The following is a 25,388-nucleotide window of genomic DNA, read 5'->3' on the forward strand; positions in this document are numbered from 1 at the left end:
AAAGATTCATAGCAAGGTTAAAGAGCAACTCTAAAATGTTCATTTTGGCCCCCAATTGGGGTCTGACATTTCCCATTACGCAAAATCATGCTTATGATTAACTGTTTACTTATCCCGCATTAGTTCATTGCCCTCTAACCTTATATGAGATGACCAGTGGGAGGAGCTATAGGAGGATGTGCTCATTGTGATGGCTGGAATGGAATGAATGTAATGGTATCAATCACATCAAACATATGGAAACCACATGTTTAACTCCATTCCATCCCACTACAATGAGCCTGTTCTCCTATAGCTCCTCTCACCAGCCTCCTCTGGAGGTGACAGTTCAAGTCAAGGTGCGCCCTATATGTGTTTGTTTATTTGTGGGGAGGTTGATGTTATTGACAGCCCTTGGTTCACCTGCAGGAGGAGCTGTAGCTCATCACATACTCAACGGATAAAAAGAGAGAAATCTTTCCTTCTTTAGTGGGGTGAACAAATCCACATCGCTGGAGAGAGAGCATAGCGGGAGAGAGAAAGGGGGAGGGACAGAGACAGCAGTCAGTGTGACAGATAAGAGCGGCGGATGACTTGTCTCTCTCTGAATGCACCGTGAGCAAGAGAGCAAGTAAGTGCACAAGGGTGCCTGCCAAAGCAGCTCTGCACACACACACACAAATACACACACACACACACACACACACACACACACACAGACTCCACAGCCTGGCACAGACAGGTAGCGTGTGAGGAGAAAAGAGTCTCACAACCAAGGTATGCTGGGATTTGCACATACAACGATCATAAGTTCCTCTTTCTATTGTTTTGGTTTTCCTGTTATGTCTTCCCTCTTGTACTTACACTTAGTTTCCAGGTGGGTCGTCAGAGGTTTCCCAAGCCGAGTCTACAACAGTGTAATGGGTTGCCCAGACCAGAGGCTTTTCCTCTGATCCGGCAAAGAGGTTGGCGTATTCCTGCAACGAGAACTAGTCCTCACATTGAGCGACCCTGGGCATGGAGAAGCTGACAGAGAAAGAGAAGGAGCTGATCCGAGTCAGCTGGGAGAGTCTTGGCAAGAACAAAGTTCCACACGGAGTCATCATGTTCTCCAGGTATAGTTCTGAGCTAAAGCTTTTTATTTGAGCAGTTAGGAATGGAGGAGTTAGGAGAAGTTGCATGTGTTCCTCCATGAAGATTTCATGGTGATTCGTATATCAGTCTTTACTGTATGTGTACCAAAACAGAGTGTTTGTTAATATCTGCAGCATTTTGTTTTGTAAGAAAGTTTACTGAAACCTAACCATTCACTACAATTTGCAGTTGTATACACTGAAAATATGCCGGCATAGTGCAAATATAGTGTAAATAATGTAGTCGCCATAGTAAACAGTACTTGGAGAGAGAAATACACTTAACCAACACAGATACTGCATCGTACACTCCCTATACCGGGACTGGAGGCTTGACTTGTTGCTTGGCGACTGGCTGCAATAGTCTTTATTTTGGAACTGCTGCTACTAAAACAGACGCTAGAGAAGAACTGTCGCCGACAGTCCTATTTCCTTACACCAGACATTAAAATCATAACTATTGTGTGACTTACGACTACGTGTATCTACAGTATCTGCACCTACAGTACTGCATTGTGTTTTGTGTCTGTGCAGACTGTTTGAACTAGAGCCTGCACTCCTCAACCTCTTTCACTACAACACAAACTGTGGCACCACACAAGACTGCCTCTCCAGCCCTGAGTTCCTGGACCATGTCACAAAGGTAACTCTGCACTGACCATCACTGTTAAAACTGACAGTTAAATGGCTAATTCATGGAAACAAATCCACGGAAATGTCTAACTTCTTGCTGCATGTTGGTGTATGTTCACGTTTCTTTGTTTTGTGTGTGTGTGTGTATGTGCGTACATTCTTGTGCGTGTTTGTGTGTGTGTGCTTGTGTGTCCAGGTAATGTTGGTGATCGATGCAGCAGTCAGTCACCTGGACAACCTCCATACCTTGGAGGATTTTCTGCTCAACCTGGGCAAGAAGCACCAGGCAGTCGGGGTTAACACCCAGTCCTTCGCTGTAAGACTACTGTCACTCTGATCACTCACTGTAATACATTACTGTCATACTGTGTGTACTGTACACTATACAACTTTTAAGAAACAAAACTTGCAACAATTTATCAATCTATGCCAATATTGATAATATTTGCATGCATGTGTGTGTATGTTGCAGGTGGTGGGGGAGTCCCTTCTCTACATGTTGCAGTGCAGTCTGGGTCAGGGGTACACAGCCCCTCTGCGTCAGGCCTGGCTCAACATGTACACCATCGTAGTGGCGGCCATGAGCAGAGGATGGGCCAAGAACGGAGAACACAAGACTGACTGAAACATACACTTGGGGTCTGCTACCAGTTGCTGTCTAATCACCCTCATGGTTGCTATGGAGTAAGGTTGTATAACTCACAGCATAAAGGTTTGATTGCTGTATATGGTGAACGAATGGCGTTATCACACTTGACACAACAAATAATGGTCGGATCACCTGGTGTTCAGAGTTAACTGTTTTTGCTGTGGATGTTGTAGCTGCCAGAGAGTGCTGCTATAACGTTGTGGGGATGTTATGGGTCAACCATCTTTGGTCTGCAGTTTGAGTTCCTCAAATTAGAGGAAGCATAGGGTTAAATTAAGGTAATAACTGAAATTGCTTTGTAAATAATGCATTGATATATCTACTCAAATAATTACAATGATTGTGGTGGTTTTTGTGATGTATCTTAGAGTCACACAATTGTCAAACACTGGCTATATTGGCTGTATTACTTGGCTGGAATGGGCAGCTACGATATGGGCTCTCTCCCAAATCAAACCAGTGATATAGAAACATTGATCACAAAAGTACAGTACGTCCAAGATTATTGTTTAGAGTGATTGTCATGATTCTATCGTTATATCTTTGAGTTAGGCTAGGGACCTGATAATGGCACATACTAATGCTCTCCTTTCTTTGTGTGTGTCCATGACCTGGAGTGTAACAATCCTTAGAGGTGAACTTGATTCTTAAAGTCCTTGGTATTATTAACAAACACATTACTTTTGATGATGCTCAGTAGAAAATGACAAGAACTGTTCATGTATTCTAAAGCTTTTCTATGTGATCTCTATGACTGTTAGGGTGTCCATGTGCACCTTTGTCTGAAATGTGTATGTGGCACTCTCCTCTCCTCTGACAGTAGAGGTTGTACAGTTCACGTTGCCATATGTGTATTACCATAATATTTCAATAGGCTTCAACTGACTGTTACTTATTCTAAAATAAATGGTTATTCTCCTCTCTTGAGTTCTAGCTAATTGATGTAATGGAACTCAACAGTAGATTATCTGCTTGAGGGTCTTTGGGCTTGACTTAGTTTAAGCTCATTCAGTTTTCACTAATTGTAAATGTAAAGTGGTGTTGAACCACATACTGTATCTATATATTGTAAATACTGCTATCATAAGTTGTAAACAGGCCAGAAATATAGTAGTAGTCTATTTTGGCTTTTTGGACCCAGTAGGTAATTGACAAAGCCAGGATTTATTCATACATTTTTTTCTTCCCTATTAAGCTCATAGTACTGCAATGTTAAGTGCTTTTGGAGCTTGGAGTATCTTTCTGTGGACAACCTTAAAGCATTTATTGATAAACAAGTTTCACTACATCCTACCTGAAATAGTAAGCAATGATAGTTAGAGATGATAGTTAGAGATGTGTACGTCCTTTTTGCTGCTATGAACACATTTACCTATATGTTTCTATACAGTGTGTATCAGTCGTTATCTTCCTGTACATTGAAAGTCACAATGCCAAGTTAGCTATAATACACCAAGTATTTGATAATAACACTACACTACAGTATATCTAATCTGCTGATATGTGGTGAATATTGCTTCAGTCTGAGATTACTTTTATACAATGTATTTTTGTATTTACGTGTTTTACGTATGTGAATGACTATATGCCATTGCGAACACAGTTTTTTCAAACTGTTACGTTAACCACAACATTTATGTAAAATCCATGTATTTTCCTTTTAATTTGCAGGACAAGGCTCTTAAGCATTTTAAGTCTTGATGAGTGAGCTTTTATCCTTAAGTCATGATAAATGTAAGAGAGACATTTCTCCTCAATCGGTATAATTGCCATATTATCAATGTGTGATCCGATCCCTAAAAGGATGTCTGTTGGCATTAAATACACAACCATTTCTAAAGGAGATCTCACTTTATCTTTCCGTTCAATCACCTGTGAGGTTTATTTTCAGGCCATGGCAGCACTACTAATTCAGATTTGTTTCTCTCTCCCACTTTCCAACTAGCATTATGAGTTTCCCTTACCAGATTAACCCTTCCCCTGAATCAAAAAGCATTATCAATAGAGAATCTACATTGAACGTGCTTTTTAGTTCAAGAAAAAGCTTAATCTGAATCTAGGAAACTAGACCTATGAGTTTAACACATTTTCTAATATGTCTATACATGGCACTAGGCAGATTGCTATGTGTATTGTCTCTATTTCAACAATTTGAGAGTAGGCCTGTTTTGTGTGTATGTGTGAATTGCATTGGTACATTTAAATAACATGATATTCTGTTTATGAGTGTCTCAATGTCTACCTCATCAACTCAGCTGTGAACAGCAATGATTTCAACTATCCTTTAACCAAAAACACGTGACACTTAATGCAAATACATACTCCCTCAACCAAACAGCTCGTAAAATGGACCCCATCCTATACTTATGTAATGTGTTGTGTGCTTACTCAATTAATAGTAAATAAAGGTGATCTTTTGTGGACATGCTACTGAAAAAAGACGACAATGTTTATTGTTTTTCTTCCACTATGTTGGTTTGTTTGTCAGTGCGATGGTAGTAATGCTGAGTTCAGGGTCTGTAATCAATCACACTATGCACAATTTCTCTCGCTCTGGTTGGCTATTCCTTGGGATTATGTAACATCAGTGTTCTGGCTGGCCCCTTCCCTGTGGCTATAGAGATGAGAGGGACTTCATCTGAAAACCAGAGAGCAGAGTGAATATCATCCCACTTAATCATGCAAATGTCACATACATCACATCTCCAGGGTTCCAAGAACTCTTAGCCGCTACATGGCTAATGTGCTTTCTTGCCCTTAAAATGCAGACGTATACATTTTTTTAAGTATTAAGAGAAGCTTTGTGTGTGTGTGTGTGTGTGCGCGCGTGCGGCAACGGGAGAGAGATGAGAGACAGTGAGATGGGGACTAAGTTGTTATGTACTGTATCAGATTGCCCGAACTCCATTTTAATTTATCCCACAAAGCATTCGCATATTCAATTTGCTTGCATTATTGTAAAAGTCACATCAATGAGCTGGCTGTCTGCTCTGGTGATAAAGCAGTAACTGACATGTCCCAAATCTGTCTCTCTGCAGCGCTCTCCATCTTCTCTGTCTGAGGTTTTGGTTGATTGATGCTAGTCACTGCCTGTCCTACTGTGACTCAAAGGGAGTAACACTTAGGCTGGGGTGTAAATTCAGGGGATTGAGCTGAGAAAAACATTTAGTTTAACACATGATTCATCACATAACATGGAGCTGATCTGCTGTGCTGAGGATTGCTATGGCGCATTCACCTCCACTATAGGTATAAAGGTCTTGTGAGGCAGCATCTGTACAACCCAGTGGCATATGTAGGGGTATAGAGACGGTTTGGCCACTTGCCATAGTAAAGTATACACAAGAGATGGGTGGATACAGAATAATTGAGGTAAGTATCTGTACACCAGAGTGATCAACAGTTGTCCCATGAGGCCACTTGAGGACATTGTACAGTACCATACCTGACAGCTGCTGGAGGATCAGTCCTGAGACTTTGAGGGAGAAAAGCAGACAGAAAAGACAACAGCCACGCAATGTGTTTTGGAATGAAGGGGGATTGGATGTTGTCATGGAAACTGTTGGTCCAAAGTGGAAGGAAGACAGACACTCTCCTCAAGTGGTGCTGGCTGGCGGGCGGCTGATATATGATACAGAGGAGAAGGGGGCTGTAGAGAGATGGAGGGGGCTAGTAGACTGGGGCTAATCAGGTTAGCACTCTAAGATCATCCAGCCTGGAGGCAGCTGAGCACTGATGGCTCCACCACTGCTGCACGGCAACACTTACCTTAGCAACCAGAGGAAAAGCACTTCTGTCTGCTGTTTCATGACAGTTGTATTACAGTGTTGTTAACATGTCATAAACAGGTGAATATTTTCAGTTGAAAGCTTAGAGTTTACAACCAACTTCCCAGTTAACTTGAGGTGTCTCAAATGGCTAGAGCGCTTATGTTTCTCTCTGTTGGTACAGATTGCTCCACTAAAAAGTACAGGCAGGGATACAGAACATTGTTCCAGTAAGGTAGGATCTCTCTTGACTGACTTGCAGTCTAAACATTAGAAAGGTTATATTCTAACTGAAGTATGAAGCCATGGTAACACTCAGATGAAGCCACCCTCTAATGGCACTGTTCTCCTGCATTAGATAACAGGTCTTGACACCTCTTCTGGGAGATGGAGACAGTGGCATTTCATCAGGACAACGTTCCTCTAATGAGCTCCACCTTCTGTGACACGCTGCCTGCCAAGACCTTCACAGCTCCACACTGGATCTCACATCGATCTCCTCCAAGATCTGAGAGCAAGCACTGTCCCCCCTCTCTGGCCTTCAAAGCCCTGCCTGGCCTGGAACACACTGATCATCTGTCTGAGTACACTCACAACTATAGCCTGCATCTACAAGTCTACTGTAAACTTATGCAATCTGGGGGTGAAAAACAAAGCACAGCTTATATTTTCTTTACATAATTTTTAACTAAAGATATGTAAATAGAAAACAGCAGCAACTGATTAAGCGGAATTTGCATGTGGAAATAAGGAGGCAGCATAAGCCGTGGGGGAAATGACAATATGGTGGGCTGCAGGAGGTAGAGACATTCTATTCTGAGCATCTGAGATGAGGGGAAAAGCTCTGTGCCACACACCCAAAGGAATTCACCTTTCACTAAGAAGCGTGCTCCAAGCAGTTGCCTGTGGTGACAGGGGAAAATGTCAGGCGTTTTATACATCTCTCCCTCTCTCGATGAGGGTCATAATGGCAGTGATTTATCCCACACAGAAACTTATCAGAATAATAGGTTTATCTTCCCCCTATTAAAGTCTCTGTAAATGAATTATCATTGATAAACGCACCAAGCGTAGATTTTAGGGATGCTGATGCACATTTGTCCTAAACAGCACTAAGGGCAATGTTATTCAGTGGTATTGGAGACTCAGCTTTCTCCTCTACCCTGCTCTGGCGACAGGCAGCCTCATTCAATGAGTTGCCCCTATTCGACCTACAATCCCCACATGAAGCTTACAGGACCAATGAGGTCTCCAGTATGCACACAGGCTTGTCCCAGGGCTAGTTTGTATGCAGAAGCACTTCTCCAAACAGTGGGTCATCAGGGAGGTGAGCACCTGCATGCATTAACCCTGTCTCTGCAGCTCTGACCGGGGCGCAGTCTTTCCTATTAACAATGGAACATAGTGCTGCCAGGCAAATTCATGGTCATTGTGAACAAACCTGATCAGCACAGAAACTAATTCCCCACACAACCTTGATTCAGCACCAACAGGCTGACCATTAAAATGCCTTTTGACAAAACTGGGGATTTTGAAAAGGAAGTGTAAAATATAATTTTTGATGCAAAAATGTTTAGTATGGCACATAAATTATTACAAATCAGAACATTTGAGGACAATAGTTTGAGAACAATACCCATTTATGAAAATGTTTCTAAATGATGGCAAATTAACCAATGTACTATAGATTAACCTTCTCTCTTGGACCCTGTGTGAGAAACTTGCACTCATTGCTGAATATCCAAACATGTTTGGACAACGAGCCTCTGTCAATTGTAGGCTACATTTTCTCATGGCCAGCATGAGAAACCACACCATATATAAAAAAAAACACTATAAAAGCCTGGTCAACTCTCAGCAGGACCGCCTTGGCTTTTTCCTTGACCGGAAGCGCCGCGCCTTCTGCTGAACTTGTGACTCTATCCCCTTCCCTACAGACCACAGGAGACAGAGGAGAAAAGGGAGCCTGTTCCCTGTAACACAAGATGTGAGGCACTAGCGGCCATGGATTCAACTTGAATTGCACTCACAGCACTTCAAAGACATTTGACACAGAACAGCTCAGGCCTGTCCGGTCAGAGGACAGCGCTACACACTCTCCCACTGTTCCTCAACCTCAGGTCAAAAAGAAAAACAAGCCACACATTTACATCAAGATGACAGAATGTTTGTTTTACTTTATTTCCCTGCAAAAGTAAATGATTCAAAGAAATCTATAAGTAGTACTTCAGTAAGGACACGCCAGTTTCCTCTAAAGGATGAAAATAAGAGCTTGGCCTAAGTGGAAAACCACTGTATGCCCAAAATAGAGCCAGGGCACCCATGTGAAGAGCATTTGATGTATGAGCACAAATGACAAAAAGAAGTACAACACAGCTAATTTGGAATCAAATCTCAGTGAGTTTTACAAGTACATTCCCCCCACTCATTGTTATCGGAACATAAAGAACCAAGCTTTCTTTTTGATGTTTACTCAACCGTTGTGACCACCATTAAAAAAATGATTGATTAACATGTTTTAATAGGAAGAGACAATTTATGCTTGATCTGAAAATGTGGTAGCAGACACCGTATGGATGATGTGACGCAATTGCAGAGCCTACGGAGGAATGAAGAGGCCAAATTGAGCTCTGTACTGCATCGCTGTAGCCTCTCAAATTTTGTAGCAATGGAGAGCTCCATATAGCTCCGCATTTACATGATTGTTTGACGGTAGGTGGGGGCGGGAGGTCCTGTATAAACACAAACTCACTTCCTTGACAACAGCTCTGCGCTGCTCCACGAAGCGCAAGAAGTATGAATGCCCTGACTTCTGAAGAGGCCGTACTGCTGTAAATGCTGCACGGCCAATGCAGACGTCGGATTGACCAAGTAGCGCCTATATATGAACTTCATGGCCGGTGAAACGACACGGTAAAGCTGAAATCCAGAGTACACATTTGGTGAGCTGAAGCACTTTTTTTGTTTAGGGTTTCTCTGATGTGCTGTTCAAACTGATTTTACTGTGTTGCTCTCCACAGTTAACATCTCAGATGGTAGCGTAGGCCTACACTGTGAACATAACATAGTGACTCGTTTTGGGATGATCCGTTTCTGTTTTTATGCTGGACATTTGTTCATAAAACAATTCTATTTCCCCCTGAAATTAAACAAATAACTTATATTTTTATAAGACACACTAGATGTATCCTATAATATTCTGTCCGTTTCACAAAACCACTTCTAACAAACACTATTTATAATAACAACAAAAATTATACAAAATAAAGACATCAGGGTATATCAAGAATATACTTCACTGACTATAAAATGACAACCTTCCCAGGGATGCAGTAAAAAGTACACTGGACCTGAATCTTTGGGTGACATTTCTTAAGCGAACAATTTTACAGTTCTAATTTTGGAGTACTATTCTATATATTCTGTAGCTTTCTTTGGGTTCAGGAAAAACCAGGAACCACAATATCTGCATGATGACAAACATAACTAACATAATAACATTGTAGGAAGGGCCAAGACACCAGAGAAACACGTTTCAAATTCATCTACAAAGAGCTTGGCTATATGATCACAGAATACAGCAGTTAGAAACTGCAGACAGAGAGAGTGACACCCACAACAAGACACCTTAAGCCACAATCCAAATGATTCCATTGGGGGGGAAAACAATATTCTAAAGACATCTGAGACTAGCAAATCCAGTCAGCACATAACGAGTCAACATCATTAGCTCAGTGGACTGTTAGAGCACACTGCTTGTCAGATCTGGGTATTTAAATTACTTTCAAATGCACTTTGAAGTAGGTATTTAGATGTTAGCAGTTGAATATTAGAATGTATTTTGGAAAGACATTTGTAAAGTATTTGAAAATACTCAAATACAGACAATTGTATTTTCAAATACAAATATTTTACCAGAACCTGGTCCTAGGGGTATTATTTTAATTTTAAATGTTTAATAGTTTCAAATAAAAAGCAATTCATAGGAAATTATTTGAAAATACTTTAAATAGAAGCTGACTTTGGCCACATTATTTGAAAATACTCAAATTACACAGAAAAGAAGTATTTTGCATAATACTTATTTAAACCCTGCTTATTTATTGGTTGAGGGAACTATTCATAGGAAGATGGCTGCTCACACAAATGATGGGAGTAAGATAATAGCTGGTTATGGGTGGCGTTTGATAGAACTATGGTCATACACTACTCTGTGTGTGTTTGTTCATTTAAGTCTGTCTTCATCTTTTCCCTGGTCTTTAGTTCAGTCCATGCAGCATATTTCAGGCCATGCTGGATTGCTAGACGAAAGGGTGATTTTCTTCAAGGCACAGCAAGAGAGCACGATTACTAACCACAATCAGTTTACATTCAGTTTGGCAAGGAAACCTCTCCTTTGAGCAGCAAAACACGCGCAATACAACACTAGCAAAGGTTACTGTAAGACTGTGTCAGCTGAGTCTTATGCAGCATTAGAGAAAGCTGTTGAGTTTGTTATACTCAGTAAACAGACACATCCTTTCTCTTCTAAAGCATTGTCAACAGGCAGTGGAGAGGACTGCTTTGGACTACTGAAACCATGATGCAATAGACTACGATTAGTATTTTTTCTTGACAATTTTTTTGCTGCCGGACATTTATGCAAATCATAAAACCAAAGTAAATTGGAGATCATGTTTTGAAATGGTTGACTACCTGGACTTGTCCAACAAGAAGACACCTTTTTCACAGTAATATTTATAAACAATAAAGGGATGGCACCATAAATACATTGTTATTAAACAAACAGCCTGCCCCTCGCCCTTCAGCACAATAATATCACATACAAACGGGCAACTACAGAATAGCAAAAATAACAACCTTGACAAAAAAATACAATAGTGTCAGGTCCCATTGGGTTCCTTGTGCCGTCTCCTCCATAGGGAGTGTTAGAGCTCTGAGATCCACTCTGCCCTCCATCCGTCTGTCCTGTTCTCTCACTGCAGATGGCTTGATTACAACCCGCAACCCTAACCCTCTGCCTCACGGAGCTCTACCACACCAGAGCCAAAACCACTCTGTCTAGTAGGGTCAGTCGGTTAAAACCCACTGAGTTGATGAAATTCATCCCTACTCCTGTCCCAGTGTTCTTCCTCGCTAGTTATTCATTCCACGCAAATTATAGAGGGGAGAAAGGGAGAAAACTATGAAGCAGTAAGTCAGAAAACGACAGCACTTTTGTTTGAAGTATCCTCCGTATGGTTCATTTATGATGACAGCTTTGAGAGATGTTGTGGTGTGGTCACTTTGACTTCTGTACACCAAGGGAGAGAAGGCCACTTGCATCCTTTCTCCACATCCCCGCCACAGGGCTGAGGAAGAAATTATTTCAGCCTTGGGTTCCAAAGAACCTCCAAAGACACAATCCAAATGGTCTCACAAACATGGTCCAGTCAGAGGGGCTGAGGCAGTTGGATGTGATTCTGAGGTTAAAAGGTAAATATGCAGCATTGTGGCATCTTTCGCTCCCTTATATCACAGGCGTAGGCATGGAGGTGGGGGGGGTCACTGGTTACACACTGGGCTGTCCATGGCGTAGTAGGGGTCTGGGGGCTCTGTCTCAACGGTTTCAACCTGGTCCTCCTCCTCCTCCTCCCGGTCCTGGGAGCTGGCCATGGTCCCGTAGCCCTGGTGGGCTGGGGAGGGCATTGGGGTCAGGCCTAGCTCCAGCTCCAGCAACACAGATGCCACAAACAGCTGAGGGACACAGAGACAAGTTACTAATGACTACAACTGAGATTTTACCCATACAGATGTTATGAGAATATTGTACAACTCTGTGAGGAATTGAGAGAGTGGTGTGATTGAAGGGAGGCAGCTACATTAGATGGGGTGGTGGAGGGGGTGGAGCTTCTCTCTGCATTAGCGAAGACTCCTTCTGCTGGCTGGTCAGCAGACACCTGGTCAGACATCTGAAACACAATCGCACAGAAGTCATTTAGCCTTTGAGGGCCTGTGCTCCATACCCACCAGAAGTCCAGGAGGGGTCAAGAATAATCTCTCACTTAAAAAATGATAGGGATTCAATCTCACCAGCACAGCCACAGCAGATGCTTAAACACCACTTCCCATAAAGACATTGCCTATGGTTGAAGCACTTAGGCCTAATCAATGACATTAGAGTTTATCGTAAAAAAGCTATTAAGGCTCTGCAAGCCTAGAGGCGTCACTACAGACCCTGGTTAGATTCCTGGCTGTCTCACAACCGGCCGTGATTGGGAGTCCCATAGGGCGGCGCACAATTGGCCCAGCGTTGTCTGGGTTTGGCCGTCATTGTAAATAAGAATTTGTTCTTAACTGACTTGCCTAGTTAAATAAAGGTAAAATTAAAATTAAAAAACACCACTATGTCCCATTGTTAATACTGTAGCTGACCTGGTAGCTTGATGACTTGTCAGGCTGTTTCCTAAGGCATAGGCCAAGGAGGGAGAAAGCAAGGCAGGAGAGCAGGGACACAAAGGTGAAGAGGGTGATGGGATGCACTGGGCCTGGAGCACAATGGAAAGAGAAGAACCACAATCAAGACTTCACCACCATATGACCACTCTAGCAGCCACTAAGCTATATCTGATTAACAGCTAGCCCACATGTATTGGCCCGTTTGATAGACTACGGTAACAGGAGCCAGGAAGTACGCACCCAGTCTGAGCACAGAGAAGAACAGGAGCCAGAACATGCAGAGGATGGGCGCCACGATGACCTGGCTGATGGCTGCAGTGTGGATGCGCTGGTTGAGCTTGGTGGGCACGTAGGCATAGTAGATGTTGTAGCGGTCCACCATGTGTTTCAGGATCAGGTAGAGCAGCCCTGAGAGACAGACATTACAGAGCTGACTGATGAGGACATGCAGCCAATCACCTATTATAATATTGTTAACTTCCGTCTAAAGCATAGTTGAGGTCAATTCAACTCCCATTCCGGTCAGTTGACTTCGGAATTTACTGGAATTTAGATGGAATTGACCCCAACTCTGGGCTACAGTGTGAATCACAGGTTAAAGACAGCATGCAGTTGAGCCCAGGACTGATACAATGTGGAAGGCATGCGTCAAGGCCTGGAGAGTAGTAGTAAATAAAGGATTGTTGCGGCTCTGGGCAGAGACAGGAGTAAAGTGGGCGTCTGGCTCCCAGCTCGCTGTGTCTGAGTGTCTGGGACTACAGCACATTCACTTCACACAGTCTGCACCAGGCTGGCAGCAGAGGTGACCAACGTTACAGTAGCAGGAGAGAGGCTTCCACTCCACACTGAGCGGACACACACACACAGGGAGGAGGAGGCACGCACAAACACACACTCACCAAAGGGCATGATGATGGGACAGGTGATACTGTAGGTCATGCTAACAGCATAGATGCACATGGTCCAGGCGTACTGCAGACCAAACTGGAACTCATAGGCCTGGCTCTGGAGAGACCGACAAAACACACACTTGAAAAGAAAAGTTACATCAATAATTCACACAAATAATACAGTCAAATGCTGCTCCTCTCACCCGTTTGACGTGGATGCGCTCGGCCCCGGGCTTGGCCAAACAGAGACGCAGAGCATACACCATCAGAGCTGGGATACGCAGCAGCTCCATGGCCGTGCCGATCAGGCTGGACGTGATCACGTAGTTCACGAAGAACGCTCCGTTATCAGGCAGGAACACACACCTGCACACAGAGGAGAGGAAGCAAAGCCTAGGAGCGTGTTCGCTGTATATGGCAGTTATTTCAGTGCCAGCTAAGCATGGTACCATGGCATTAGAGGGCAGAACAATTAAACATACTCAAATTTTATATTCTTGTCTTCCAGGAAATTGACATCAAACAGCCACCTGAAGAACAGGTCCAGACTAGAGATGAAAGAACCACAGGTACATTAGAGTGTAAGTATAGGATCTTGGATCATGTGTAATCTCTGTAATGATCATAGCAGGAAACTATAAAATGTATGTTTCTATATCCATACCTGGAGAGACCCAGCGAGGGCAGGATGATCACCATGAACACCAGCAGCACAAAGCACTTATGCATGGTGATCTGGTTCTCACTGGATCTGAGGACACCACAACATGGACCACATTACAACAGAGGACATGCAGTTACAAAACACATGTTTGGAACATGCAGTATATGTTACAATTGCACTCCCTCACATTCAATAAGCAACATTAAAATATTGTATTACTCTATTTCAAATGTAAAGGGACTTCATAGTGGGCTCATTACCACGAGCAGAGCTTTTCACACCAATAACTGTAAACATTTGATTTGCATTAAGTCGTTCACACACCACGCCTTCACAACACATGGGTGGGTGGTGGGGGCGGTTATGTAAAGAGACGGTGCTCATAGGTGCTGTGTGAGGTTGTCTCCTCCGGATGCAGAGCTATTCTGCTCCTCAGTGCATAGTGACCATTGTGCATATCATTATCTCCACAGAGATCACTATGACAACCTGACTAGAGAAGTAGTGCAGAGAGAGAGAGCTAGAGAGAGAGAGAGAGAGAGAGCGAGAGAGAGAGAGAGAGCGAGAGAGCGAGCGAGAGCTGTTGAAGAAGAAGGTGTTTTCAGGGACAGAACTAGGCCATAGGTTGAGTGTCAGACAGTGTCTGCTGGGGCCTGCAGCAGTCCAGTACTCTACCTGGTCCAGTGAGACTCGAAGAAGGCAGAGTAGTAGACTATGAAGGGTAACAGGACAGAGAACGCCCAGAGCAGGAGGGTAGGGAAGAACTGTGTGATGATCGGGCTCTATGGGGAGAAACCAAAACATCATGAGTTCATTTTAATATAGTTCATTCTGGAGTTTATTTGCTTTGGTACAGCACCACAAACACTAATTCTGAAATGAATTCTGACCCTCAGGCTGTCCACAGGCCGGGTGACGTTGAGTTTGTCCATGGTGTTGACAATGATGGCGGGCGTGGTGAGGAAGAAGAGGAGGAGGAAGAGGAGGATGTTGAGCAGGACAAAGCGCAGCCACCAGCGGGAGCCACACACCGACAGGTTCTCCCTGGAGACAGAGAAGTAAACAAGAAGTCAGATACTCATCTATCCAAAAGCCTTTACGTCATATCGCCACTAATCTGTACTACTGTGTAAACCCACAAAGTATGAATACAACAAAAGCAACCCCTAACGTGAGAGGGAGTATGCTGCAGCGCACTGACTACTCTGGAGTGGATAACAGGTTGGACACATCACACTCCTTTTTAAAGAAGGGAAACAGTCGGTTACCCAGAGCGACATGCAGAGGCAATGTGTCACATCCGGCCATGACCGGGAGCCCCACAATTGTCTACCTGCACCAGGAAGCAGTATTACTCCCTCCACACAAACACACACTGCCATATACACAGCCAATGAGGCATGAAGCACAAACAGCGAGCACCGTGTGGCGGGGAACCTCATCGACTAATCCCACAATACATATGTAACACTCACATCATGTAACCTCAGAGGGGCTGATGGTTATCATCTAAACCCTTCATTTTATAACTGATCTCAAATACACTAAACTACCAATGAACAATTTAATTGTAAAAAATAAAAACACACCATCTAAGATAACCCACACAAATACAATTCTAAAATCCATCTAATTAAGATGGTTAAATGGTTGAGTGGAACGGCCACTTGGCAGTTACTAGAGACAGATCTCTTGTAAGAGAAAGTAACAGATTAACAACCTCTGCAAACAGCTTTAAAAAGGCTGTGGCAGGGCACAGCTCGTCAATATGCGTCAGGTTGAATTCCGGCCTAAGTACAGTTAGATAACCAAATGGGAGGGAATTTCTAGCCATGATGTGCTTTCAGATAACCTCCTCACTCACCAGATGATGTCGCTTGGAGCTGGGGCGTAGCCTACACCCCACCTGTGAGACTGAACTACCGTGGTGATGCTAGACTGCTTGGGTCTCCGACGGCAACGGACCCGGCTGTAGTCCTTGACAATACTGTAGGGAGAAACACAACACACAAAGTCATCACACAAAACAGGCAGAGACACACACATGAACACATTCAATCAAACCCTGTAACATATCATTATATTGGTGTGCCATGCATGCACTGCGGGAGACTGCAGAACAGTGCGTTCATTTGTCAGAGGTCAGGGGTCATAGTTCACTCACACAGCAGTCATCCTCTCATCCCGAAAAGTCACGAAGGCGATGCCCAGCCTCTTGAGGGAGATGCGATGCTTCTCTGCATTAAACTCATCAGTCAGTTTCTCCTCTAACTCACTGTAGTACTGCTCTGCATCCACCTGCAGAAATAGTTGAAAATATAGATTAGCGACATACCAGTATTATTCATCAAGTCTAATCATGTCCCTTATTGAATTTCTATTCAGACAGACGAAACTACACATTGCCGCTCAAATCAAATGTAGTTTTTTAGTGCCATCCAGTGGCAAAACGCAATCAATGCAACATAATTACTATGACCAAGGTTCACTAACATTTCTGTAATAAAAGTACCTGCTCAAAGCCGCACACGTCACAGCAGAAGATGGTAGCACAGGGGTGGGTCTTAATCATGATCTTCCCCTCCTTCTGGGACATAGTGGCGAAATACAGCCTTCCTTTCATCGCCTTCCGTCTGAAACAACACAACAACTCAAATCTGCACAGAGGTAAAAAACAACAAAACAATGATTGTATTGGATTACTGACTAATTTCTTTATATTGTCATAGTTACTGTACCGCTCAGAGTCCAGCATCATCAGTTTGTGTACATTGAAGCAGAAGCGGACGTCAGTGACAGTACAGCTGGGGTATGCCTCACTAGAGCGGAGGGAAGAGGGAACAGAGTTAAACCAGCTTTATTACTATCAGCATTATTTTGAGTGCGTAAAGAAGTGCGAAGTAAACATAAGATTACTGGAAGTGTTTGGTGATGAGGCCTGGGTCTGAGATCTCTCTGGGGATGCAGGTGATCATGAGAGTCCTGGCCACCTGACAAAAAAAACAACAATAAGTTTGCCAATAATAAAAGTAAGATGGTAACCATGCATTACACACATCAAAAGGTGTCTCTTTCAGTTTTCAGAGACAGAAACCTGACCATGTTGCCTAGTAATCAATATACATTTGGCCAGTGGTGGAAAAAGTACCCAATTGTCATACTTGAGTAAAAGTAAAGATACCTTAATAGAAAATGACTCAAGTAAAAGTGAACGTCACCCAGTAAAATACTACTTCAGTAAAAGTATAAAAGGTATTTGGTTTTAAATATACTTAAGTATCAGAAGTAAAAGTATAAATAATTTCAAATTCCTTATGTTAAGCAAACCAGATGGCACGATTTTCTTGATTGTTTTAGTTACAGATAGCCAGGGGCACACTCCAACACTAAGACATAATTTACAAACGAAGCATGTGTGTTTATTTAGTCCACCAGATCAGAGGCAGTAGGGATGACCAGGGATGTTCTCTGGATAAGTGAGTGAATTGGACCATTTTCCTGTCCTGCTAAGCATTTTAGGTGTCAGGGAAAATATATGGAGTAAAAATAACATTATTTTCTTTAGGAATGTAGCAAAGTAAAAGTTGTCAAAAATATAAATAGTAAAGTATAGATACCCCAAAAAACTACTTAAGTAGTAATTTAAAGTATTTTTTCTTAAGTACTTTAAATCACTGCATTTGGCCAGGTTTGAGGAGCCCTCACACACCTTCTCATCCTCTCTGTACTCCAGGCGTGAGGAGTGGTGGGCCATACACAGCACTGTGATGATGACGTAGAGCAGAGCAAAGATACTGTGGAGCCACAGGAAGCTGTCCCTAAGAGAAGATAAAGGCATTTCACATGACTATTGAAAAACCATGGTGGTCTCAAGATATTCATGAACATTTCTTGAAGTTGGCAAAAAGAGAAGACCCAGCCCTTTGACCTACTTTGCAGGAAGATTAGCCACAGTCGTTCTTCCAAAATTTTCAGGATTATCCCCTACAGAAAAGACAACATATGACAGTTGTGTGTAAGTCATTTTTTTTAAAGAAAGAGACTTCATACTTTAAATGGACTTTAAGAGGAATACCCCCATCTTTATATGGTTAAGATGGCAATAGGATCAAACAGAGGATTGTCTCATCCAATTTAGTAAAAACTCAGTGAAAAGTTTAAGACAGAATTGCGAGATTAGTCACGTCTCCACCCTCTATTTTAGTTTCGCTCCATTTATTTACTGTTTCTATGGTGACCGATATAAGGGTGTTGGTTAATTTAACGACGGGGGTGACACAATGGTCCATATAGATGACAGCCAACAGTAATAAAGTGGCTATGGAGAACCCTGGTCCCCCCAAACGTGTTTGCTTTACATTCTATATGGGAGCTTACTCAACATTTAACTGCCAACTGTCATTTATTCTACTATCCATTACAGCTAACAACTGCTGACACCAAAGTGCATGTCGGGAGGAAATTAAAGTTTTCATATTCATACTCTTCTGCTTGGGGAAGGCCTAAGTTAAATACCACTAATGTAACTCAATTGAGCAGTAAGTCAAATTGCAGACAATGTCTGTCTGTGTTTGTATCTGTGGTGTGTGTGTGTGTGTGCGCGCGTTTGACTGTGTGGCCTACGTTTCAGATATCCCTGGGCAGACTTCGTCAGTTTGTGTTTATAACTGTGGTGTATATATGTGTGTGTGTGTGTGTGAGTGCAAGCCCACCCACGTGTGTGTGTGTGTGTGTGTACACGCGTGCATCTGTGTGTTTGCATATGCATGTGTGGCCTGGTCTCTCCTTGCGAGGTGCCCCTCTACCTCCCCTGCCGTTTAGGATATCCCTGGGCCTCCCAACACGGGCCAAGGCCTCCCTCTAAATTACCTAGGAGGTTCCCGGAAAAGTTGACAGGCAGGATGATGGCCAAAGACAGCAGGCAGACCACGGTCATGAGCAGGATGATGTGGCGCTGGAAGGACAGGTAGGTCGTAGCGTCGATGCCACATTTACTCCTGATCTCATCATCCCTAGAGAGACAACACAGAGAGAGATGATCCAAAACTGGGTAGGGAGGGAGAGAGAGGATCTTCCCAGGGTGGCAGAATCAGCAGGCTGGGATTTAAACTCATCCTAAAGAGACTAAACCCAGAGTTAGGAAGAAGCAGTGTGTTGTTGAGAAGGGGACTACAGGGGACAGCATGTACTTGCTGCCAAACATACCCCCGTCAAACTGACTGACTATCTTAACAATCCTTGACTTCGGCGATGTCATTTACAAAATCGCCTCCAACACTCAGCAAATTGGATGCTGTCGTTGGCTGGCCCTCGCTTCATATTCGTCGCCAAACCCACTGGCTCCAGGTCATCTATAAGTCTTTGCTAGGTAAAGCCCTGCCTTATCTCAGCTCACTGGTTACCATAGCAGCACCCACCCCTAGCACGCGCTCCAGCAGGTATATTGCACTGGTCACCCCCAAAGCCTATTCCTCCTTTGGCCGCCTTTCCTTCTAGTTCTCTGCTGCCAATGACTGGAACGAATTTCAAAAATCACTGAAGCTGGAGACTTATATCTCCCTCACTAACTTTAAGCATCAGCGGTCAGAGCAGCTCACAGATCACTGCACCTGTACATAGTCCATCTGTAAATAGCCCATCCAACTACCTCATCCCCATATTGTTATTTTTTGCTCCTTTGCACCCCAGTATCTCTACTTGCACATTCATCTTCTGCACATCTATCACTCCAGTGTTTAATTGCTAAATTGTAATTACTTCGCCACTACGGCCTATTTATTGCCTTACCTCCCTAATCTTACCTCAGTTGCACAAACTGTATATAGATTTTTTCTATTGTGTTATTGACTGTAGGTTTGTTTATTCCATGTGTAACTCTGTGTTGTTGTTTGTGTCGCACTGCTTTGCTTTATCTTGGCCAGGTCGCAGTTGTAAATGAGAACTTGTTCTCAACTGGCCTACCTGGTTAAATAAAGGTGAAATTAAAAATAAATGTAAAAAACACACTTTGAAAAAAGGGTTCCAAAAGGGTTCGTTGGCTGTCCCCATAAGATAACCCTTTTTGGTTATACCTGGAACCCAAAAGGGTTCTTCAAAAGGTTACCCTACAGGGACAGCCGAAGAACCCTTTTAGGTTCTAGATAGCACCTTTTTTTTCTTAAGAGTGTGGGATTGTGGAGGGAAGGGTAGAATCGTCTTCCGTGCCGAGACAGATTCAGTCTCATCGGTTCTCCACGGTAGTGATATTGTGGGGCCTGCTCCTCATGCCTCAGTGTAACTATGCCACTCCATTCCTGCCAAACCTGTGGTGGCTAAGGGGAGCCCAAGCAGGAGGGTCTGAAAACCCACTTGTCTCTGAAAAAACAGGAGGTGCCTGCTGGTCCCACGGCAGGGAGGCAGGCCAGGCCACACATAGAGCTATCAGGGTGGGTTAGCACTTTTCCAGGGATCCCAGGGTGAGGTATACAGTCAGCTACTAACACAAGGACTAAAAACAGCACCCAGATGCACCCAAACTCCACCATAATACTCTGGAAACCATGGACACAGAGGAAGTCACTGTTTTACGGGCCTAAATTTGTTGAGTGAAAGTGAGTCAGACTCGAGCAAGTGCAAATACTCTATGGTAAATCATGGCACAAATGATCCCATGAGCACACACTCGTTTGTTTTCGCTGCTTAATGAGATATAACACGAGTTTGCGTTTTGGGATTCCATCAACATTGAAGAGCAAGAAAACATGATAGAAGCGAGGATGGGGTTGAGTGTTAAAGGGTCAAGAGTTTTACACTTACTTCATATGATAGATTGTCGTAAGCCAAGAGCAGAAGCCCTAGAGATGGAGCAAAGACATAAAACATTCAGTGGATCGCTTATTAAATACAAATTGATGACAGACTCTGTGGTAGGCATTGCACAGTATGCCTGGCTTGCCACGCATCTGTCATTTGCATAACATTAAGGCCTACGAGCTGAGAGGGTAATGGGGCTTTAATAGGTCTAGTCTGAGGCATAAACGACTTTACTGCTGTCAAACTCTTGGAGAAGACCTCATGTCTGAGTCAGTCCTACGCCATCATAAACATGGTGTGTCACATCGATGGTGGTGGTGACCCTAACCAGTCACGCAGGTGTCTATGAAGTCATTGTCTGAACAGTCCGCCTTTTCTTATTTTGTTTTTGTTTGTGCAGTTGGACATTTTATCAACTCAATTTAGGACAAGTGCTTTGGTCAGTGTCAGAAAATGGTGTGCCCCACTTTTATTCACACTCAAAAAGGTCACCCTTCATAAGTTATACCCCTAGACCTATCCTACGGTCTGGAGTTGGATCCATAATAACAGTTGGACTCACCAAGTCCTTGGTCTCGGAGTCTGACGGGCTGGACTCTGACGGGGACTTCTCCTTCTCACTCTGCTCTCCGTAGAACAGGGACGTGAGGCTGAGAAACAGAAGAAATACCAGGATTATCATATTGATGGACAATGTGTTCCTTCCTACAGAATAGGAGGGAAGGAAGCTTATCATGTAGATTGCCATCCCATGAGGGAAGATACTGTACTGCAACAAGTCAGCGCAATATGAGACTACAGCCATTAAACACAATCTTGGAAGGATGATTTCTAGACAGTCACATGGACAGCGTTGAGTGACTGTGGGAAGTTAATATCCTTTCCTTCCCATAGACAGGTGGGCACAGAGCCTGCAGACAGCATGAGTGCTAATAATGTTGGCTGGTTCTAATAGCTTTTCCATGCAGGCCCCTGTACTCCTCTTAGAACTCAAGTCAAATTGAAACAGAGGGTTCTCCAGCACAGCTGAGATCATATCAATGATAGGAGGGTAAATAAAGGAGATAGACAGTGTTCCTGGAATCCAATGAAGCATTGTGATGATTAAGTTTGGTGATGTTTCTCTCGTGGCGATGTCGCTGACAGCTCTACAGCGTGACACTTTAAGCGGCATAATTGAATTAGAGCGACGGCAGCCCGCTCGGCAGATGTCGCTGACTCGGGGGTGGCAGAGAGCCGCTGCTGGTCAGGCAGAACTAATCAACCCCACGCTCACTAGAGTGGCTCCAGGTCAGGCAGAAGTAAGCTGTTGCAGAGCCTCAATCTGCAAACCCACACAGACTACTGACTGGACCTCAAACCAAAAAAGGTTCTAAAAATCAGAATCCTCCTACAGAGCTACTGTGTGTCTGCCTGTGCCATGAATGCTTTATGAATATTATGGTATCAACATTGGAGATCGTGGAACAAAAATAGAGATACTCAGATTGTGATGTGTGTAAAAAGTGATTAAAAACGAATTATAGTAAAGCAATGCAATACTGTAATGGCTCATTCAAAGCAAGAAAGCCAGGGAAAACAAAGTATTTTGTGAGTATTTATTATGGATCCCCAGCAGCAGCTACTCTTCCTGGGGTCCAGAAAAATTGAGGCAGTTTATACAATTTTAAAAACATTACAATACATGCATAGATTTCACACACCGTTTGTCCTCAGGCCCCTACTTCACCAATACCACATATCTACAGTACTTAATCCATGTGTATGTATAGTGCGCATGTTATCGTATGTATGCAGGTGTCGGTGCCAATGTTTGTGTTGCTTCACAGTCCCCGCTGTTCCATAAGGTGTTTATCTGTTTTTTAAATCTAATTTTACTGCTTGCGTTAGTTACCTGATGTGGAATAGAGTTCCATGTAGTCATGGCTCTATGTAGTACTGTGTGCCTCCCGTAGTTTGTTCTGGACTTGAGGCATGTCTTGTGGGGTATGCATGGGTGTCCGAACTGTGTGCCAGTAGTTTAGACAGACAGCTCGGTGCATTCAACATGTCAATACCTCTCATAAATAAAAGTAGTGATGAAGTCAATCTCTCCTCCATTTCCAGCCAGGAGAGATTGACATGCATATTATTAATATTAGCTCTCTGTGTACATCCAAGGGCCGTGCTGCCCTGTTCTGAGCCAATTGCAATTAGCATTTTTTTGGGCAATTTTCCTGTCCTTTGTGGCACCTGACCACACGACTGAACAGTAGTCAAGGTGCGACAAAACTAGGGCCTGTAGGACCTGCCTTGTTGATAGTGTTGTTAAGAAGGCAGAGCATCGCTTTATTATAGACAGACTTCTCCCCATCTTAGCTACTACTGCATCAATAATGTTTTGACCATGACAGTTTACAATCTAGGGTTACTCCAAGCAGTTTAGTCATCTCAACTTGTTTAATTTCCACATTATTTATTACAAGATTTAGTTGAGGTTTAGGGTTTAGTGAGTGTTTTGTTCCAAATACAATGCTTTTAGAAATATTTAGAGCCAACTTATTCCTTGCCACCCATTCTGAAACTAATAGCAGCTCTTTGTTGAGTGTTGCAGTCATTTCAGTCGCTGTAGTAGCTGATGTGTATAGTGTTGAGTCGTCCGCATACATAGACACTCTGGCTTTACTCAAAGTCAGTGGCATGTCGTTAGTAAAAAAAAAAATTAAAGCAAGGGGCCTAAACAGCTACCCTGGGGAATTCCTGATTCTAACTGGATTATATTTGAGAGGCTTCCATTAAAGAACACCCTCAGTTGTTAGACAAGTAACTCTTTATCCACATTATAGCAGGGGGTGTAAAACCATAACACATACATTTTTCCAGCAGCAGACGATGATCGATAATGTCAAAAGCTGCACTGAAGTCTAACAAGACAGCCCCCACAATCATTGTATCACCAGAAGTTTACTAAGGGTTGGTAAGAGGCTGATTGGTCGGCTATTTGAGCCAGTAAAGGGGAATTCACTATTCTTGGGTAGCGGAATGACTTTCGCTTCTCTCCATGCCTGAGGGCACACGCACTCTAATACGCTTAAATTGAAGACATGGCAAATAGGAGTGGCAATATCGTCTGCTATTATCCTTAGTCATTTTCACTTCCAGATTGTCAGACCCCAGTGGCTTGTCATTGTTGAAAGACAACAATTCTTTCACCTCTTCCACACTGACCTTGCGGAATTCAAAAGTACAATTATTGTTTTTCATAATTTGGTCCGATATACTTGGATGTGTAGTGTCAGCGTTTGTTGCTGGCATGTCATCCCTAAATTTGCTAATCTTGCCAATATCAGTGGGCTTTGTGATGAATTAGCTATCTGATTCAATGAATGAAGGAGCCAAAAATGTCCTAAAATTTCCTTTAAGGTGCTCCAAAGCTTTTTACTATCATTCTTTATATAATTTATCTTTGTTTCATAGTATATTTTCTTTTTAGTTTAGTCACATGATTTCTTAATTTGCAGTACGTTTGCCAATCAGTTGGGCTGCCAGATTTAATTGCCATACCTTTTGCCTCATACCTCTCAACCATACAATTTTTCAATTCCTCATCAATCCAAAGGGATTTATCAGTTTTTACAGACATTTTCTTAATGGGTGCATGCTTCATGCTTATTAGTAACTGGAATAAGTTGTTTCATAAATGCATCAAGTGCAGCGTCTGGTTGCTCCTCATTACACACTTCAGACCAGCAAATATTCTTTACATCATCAACATATGAATCACTACAAAACTTATTGTATGACCTCCTATATACTATATTAGGCCCAGCCTTTGGAACTTTGGTTTTCCTACATATGACTATTTGCAGATATGGTTATCATTAGTATGAGAATGCCTGAGCAGTACCATGCCTTCTCAGGAGGTGGAGCTAATGTCAAGGAGCAGTGTCAAGTGGTCATGAATTATGCTTTCAATATATTCAGTATATTATAGGTCTGGTATGGAGATCTTGAGTGTTGCCTCAACTCATATACCAGACTTATAACATACTGAGTATGAATGGAGGATGAGAGCAAAGGCTTTACTGTACCTGTCATTCTCCATCAATAAAGCCAGACGGCCATAGTCCCACGCAGCCTTCCTCAAACAGGAGAAGATCAGCAAAAGAAACTGCAATATAAAGAATGAGTTATAGGACATAAGGAGCTCCTCAGAACACTCACCCATCTCTTTTAAGTCTTAAAACAAAAAATATATTTTGACTTGCATGTACATCATGGATTTGCAGATGGAAATAAATCTCATGAGGAATGCACAAATAATATTCAGCAGCAATAACGATCTATTTTCCTAAGAGTTGTATGTGGTTGGTTGTCTTGGAAACTACCAAGGAGAGGTCAGCATGTATACTAAGGCTAGTGTAGTCAATAGCAGGGGCGTTTCTACGATTTGAAGACATTGGG

At 42.9% G+C, this 25,388-nt stretch overlaps 2 protein-coding genes across 4 annotated transcripts in view; one reads left to right on the top strand and one right to left on the bottom strand.

Annotated features, from left to right (window-relative positions):
• Nucleotides 1-464: 464 nt before the first annotated feature.
• On the top strand, nucleotides 465-4,835 carry LOC100380379 (neuroglobin). 3 transcript variants are annotated; one of them, XM_045687712.1, is made up of 5 exons: nucleotides 465-610; nucleotides 850-1,094; nucleotides 1,647-1,755; nucleotides 1,942-2,061; nucleotides 2,218-4,835. In XM_045687712.1, exons 2-5 carry the CDS (start codon nucleotides 997-999, stop codon nucleotides 2,368-2,370), a joined length of 480 nt encoding a protein of 159 aa, XP_045543668.1. In that variant the 5' UTR covers nucleotides 465-610; nucleotides 850-996; the 3' UTR covers nucleotides 2,371-4,835.
• A 3,477-nt stretch (nucleotides 4,836-8,312) lies between these two features.
• Nucleotides 8,313-25,388, bottom strand: part of LOC106593351 (calcium permeable stress-gated cation channel 1) — a 36,546-nt gene continuing 19,470 nt past the window's right edge. The window contains exons 4-24 of the mRNA XM_014184710.2: nucleotides 25,016-25,095; nucleotides 21,508-21,595; nucleotides 20,949-20,986; nucleotides 19,023-19,165; nucleotides 18,086-18,137; nucleotides 17,863-17,971; nucleotides 17,070-17,143; nucleotides 16,892-16,972; nucleotides 16,666-16,786; nucleotides 16,318-16,451; nucleotides 16,018-16,140; nucleotides 15,044-15,197; nucleotides 14,829-14,935; nucleotides 14,154-14,240; nucleotides 13,972-14,037; nucleotides 13,693-13,855; nucleotides 13,499-13,604; nucleotides 12,840-13,007; nucleotides 12,576-12,688; nucleotides 12,023-12,112; nucleotides 8,313-11,897 (exon numbers count right to left, since the gene is read on the bottom strand). Of these exons, the coding sequence (XP_014040185.1) occupies nucleotides 11,706-11,897; nucleotides 12,023-12,112; nucleotides 12,576-12,688; nucleotides 12,840-13,007; nucleotides 13,499-13,604; nucleotides 13,693-13,855; nucleotides 13,972-14,037; nucleotides 14,154-14,240; nucleotides 14,829-14,935; nucleotides 15,044-15,197; nucleotides 16,018-16,140; nucleotides 16,318-16,451; nucleotides 16,666-16,786; nucleotides 16,892-16,972; nucleotides 17,070-17,143; nucleotides 17,863-17,971; nucleotides 18,086-18,137; nucleotides 19,023-19,165; nucleotides 20,949-20,986; nucleotides 21,508-21,595; nucleotides 25,016-25,095 (2,289 nt within the window). The 3' untranslated portion in view covers nucleotides 8,313-11,705. The remainder of the gene's footprint in view (nucleotides 11,898-12,022; nucleotides 12,113-12,575; nucleotides 12,689-12,839; nucleotides 13,008-13,498; nucleotides 13,605-13,692; nucleotides 13,856-13,971; nucleotides 14,038-14,153; nucleotides 14,241-14,828; nucleotides 14,936-15,043; nucleotides 15,198-16,017; nucleotides 16,141-16,317; nucleotides 16,452-16,665; nucleotides 16,787-16,891; nucleotides 16,973-17,069; nucleotides 17,144-17,862; nucleotides 17,972-18,085; nucleotides 18,138-19,022; nucleotides 19,166-20,948; nucleotides 20,987-21,507; nucleotides 21,596-25,015; nucleotides 25,096-25,388) is intronic.

The sequence above is a fragment of the Salmo salar genome, chromosome ssa01 (assembly GCF_905237065.1).
Source record: "Salmo salar chromosome ssa01, Ssal_v3.1, whole genome shotgun sequence".
NCBI lineage: Eukaryota > Metazoa > Chordata > Actinopteri > Salmoniformes > Salmonidae > Salmo > Salmo salar.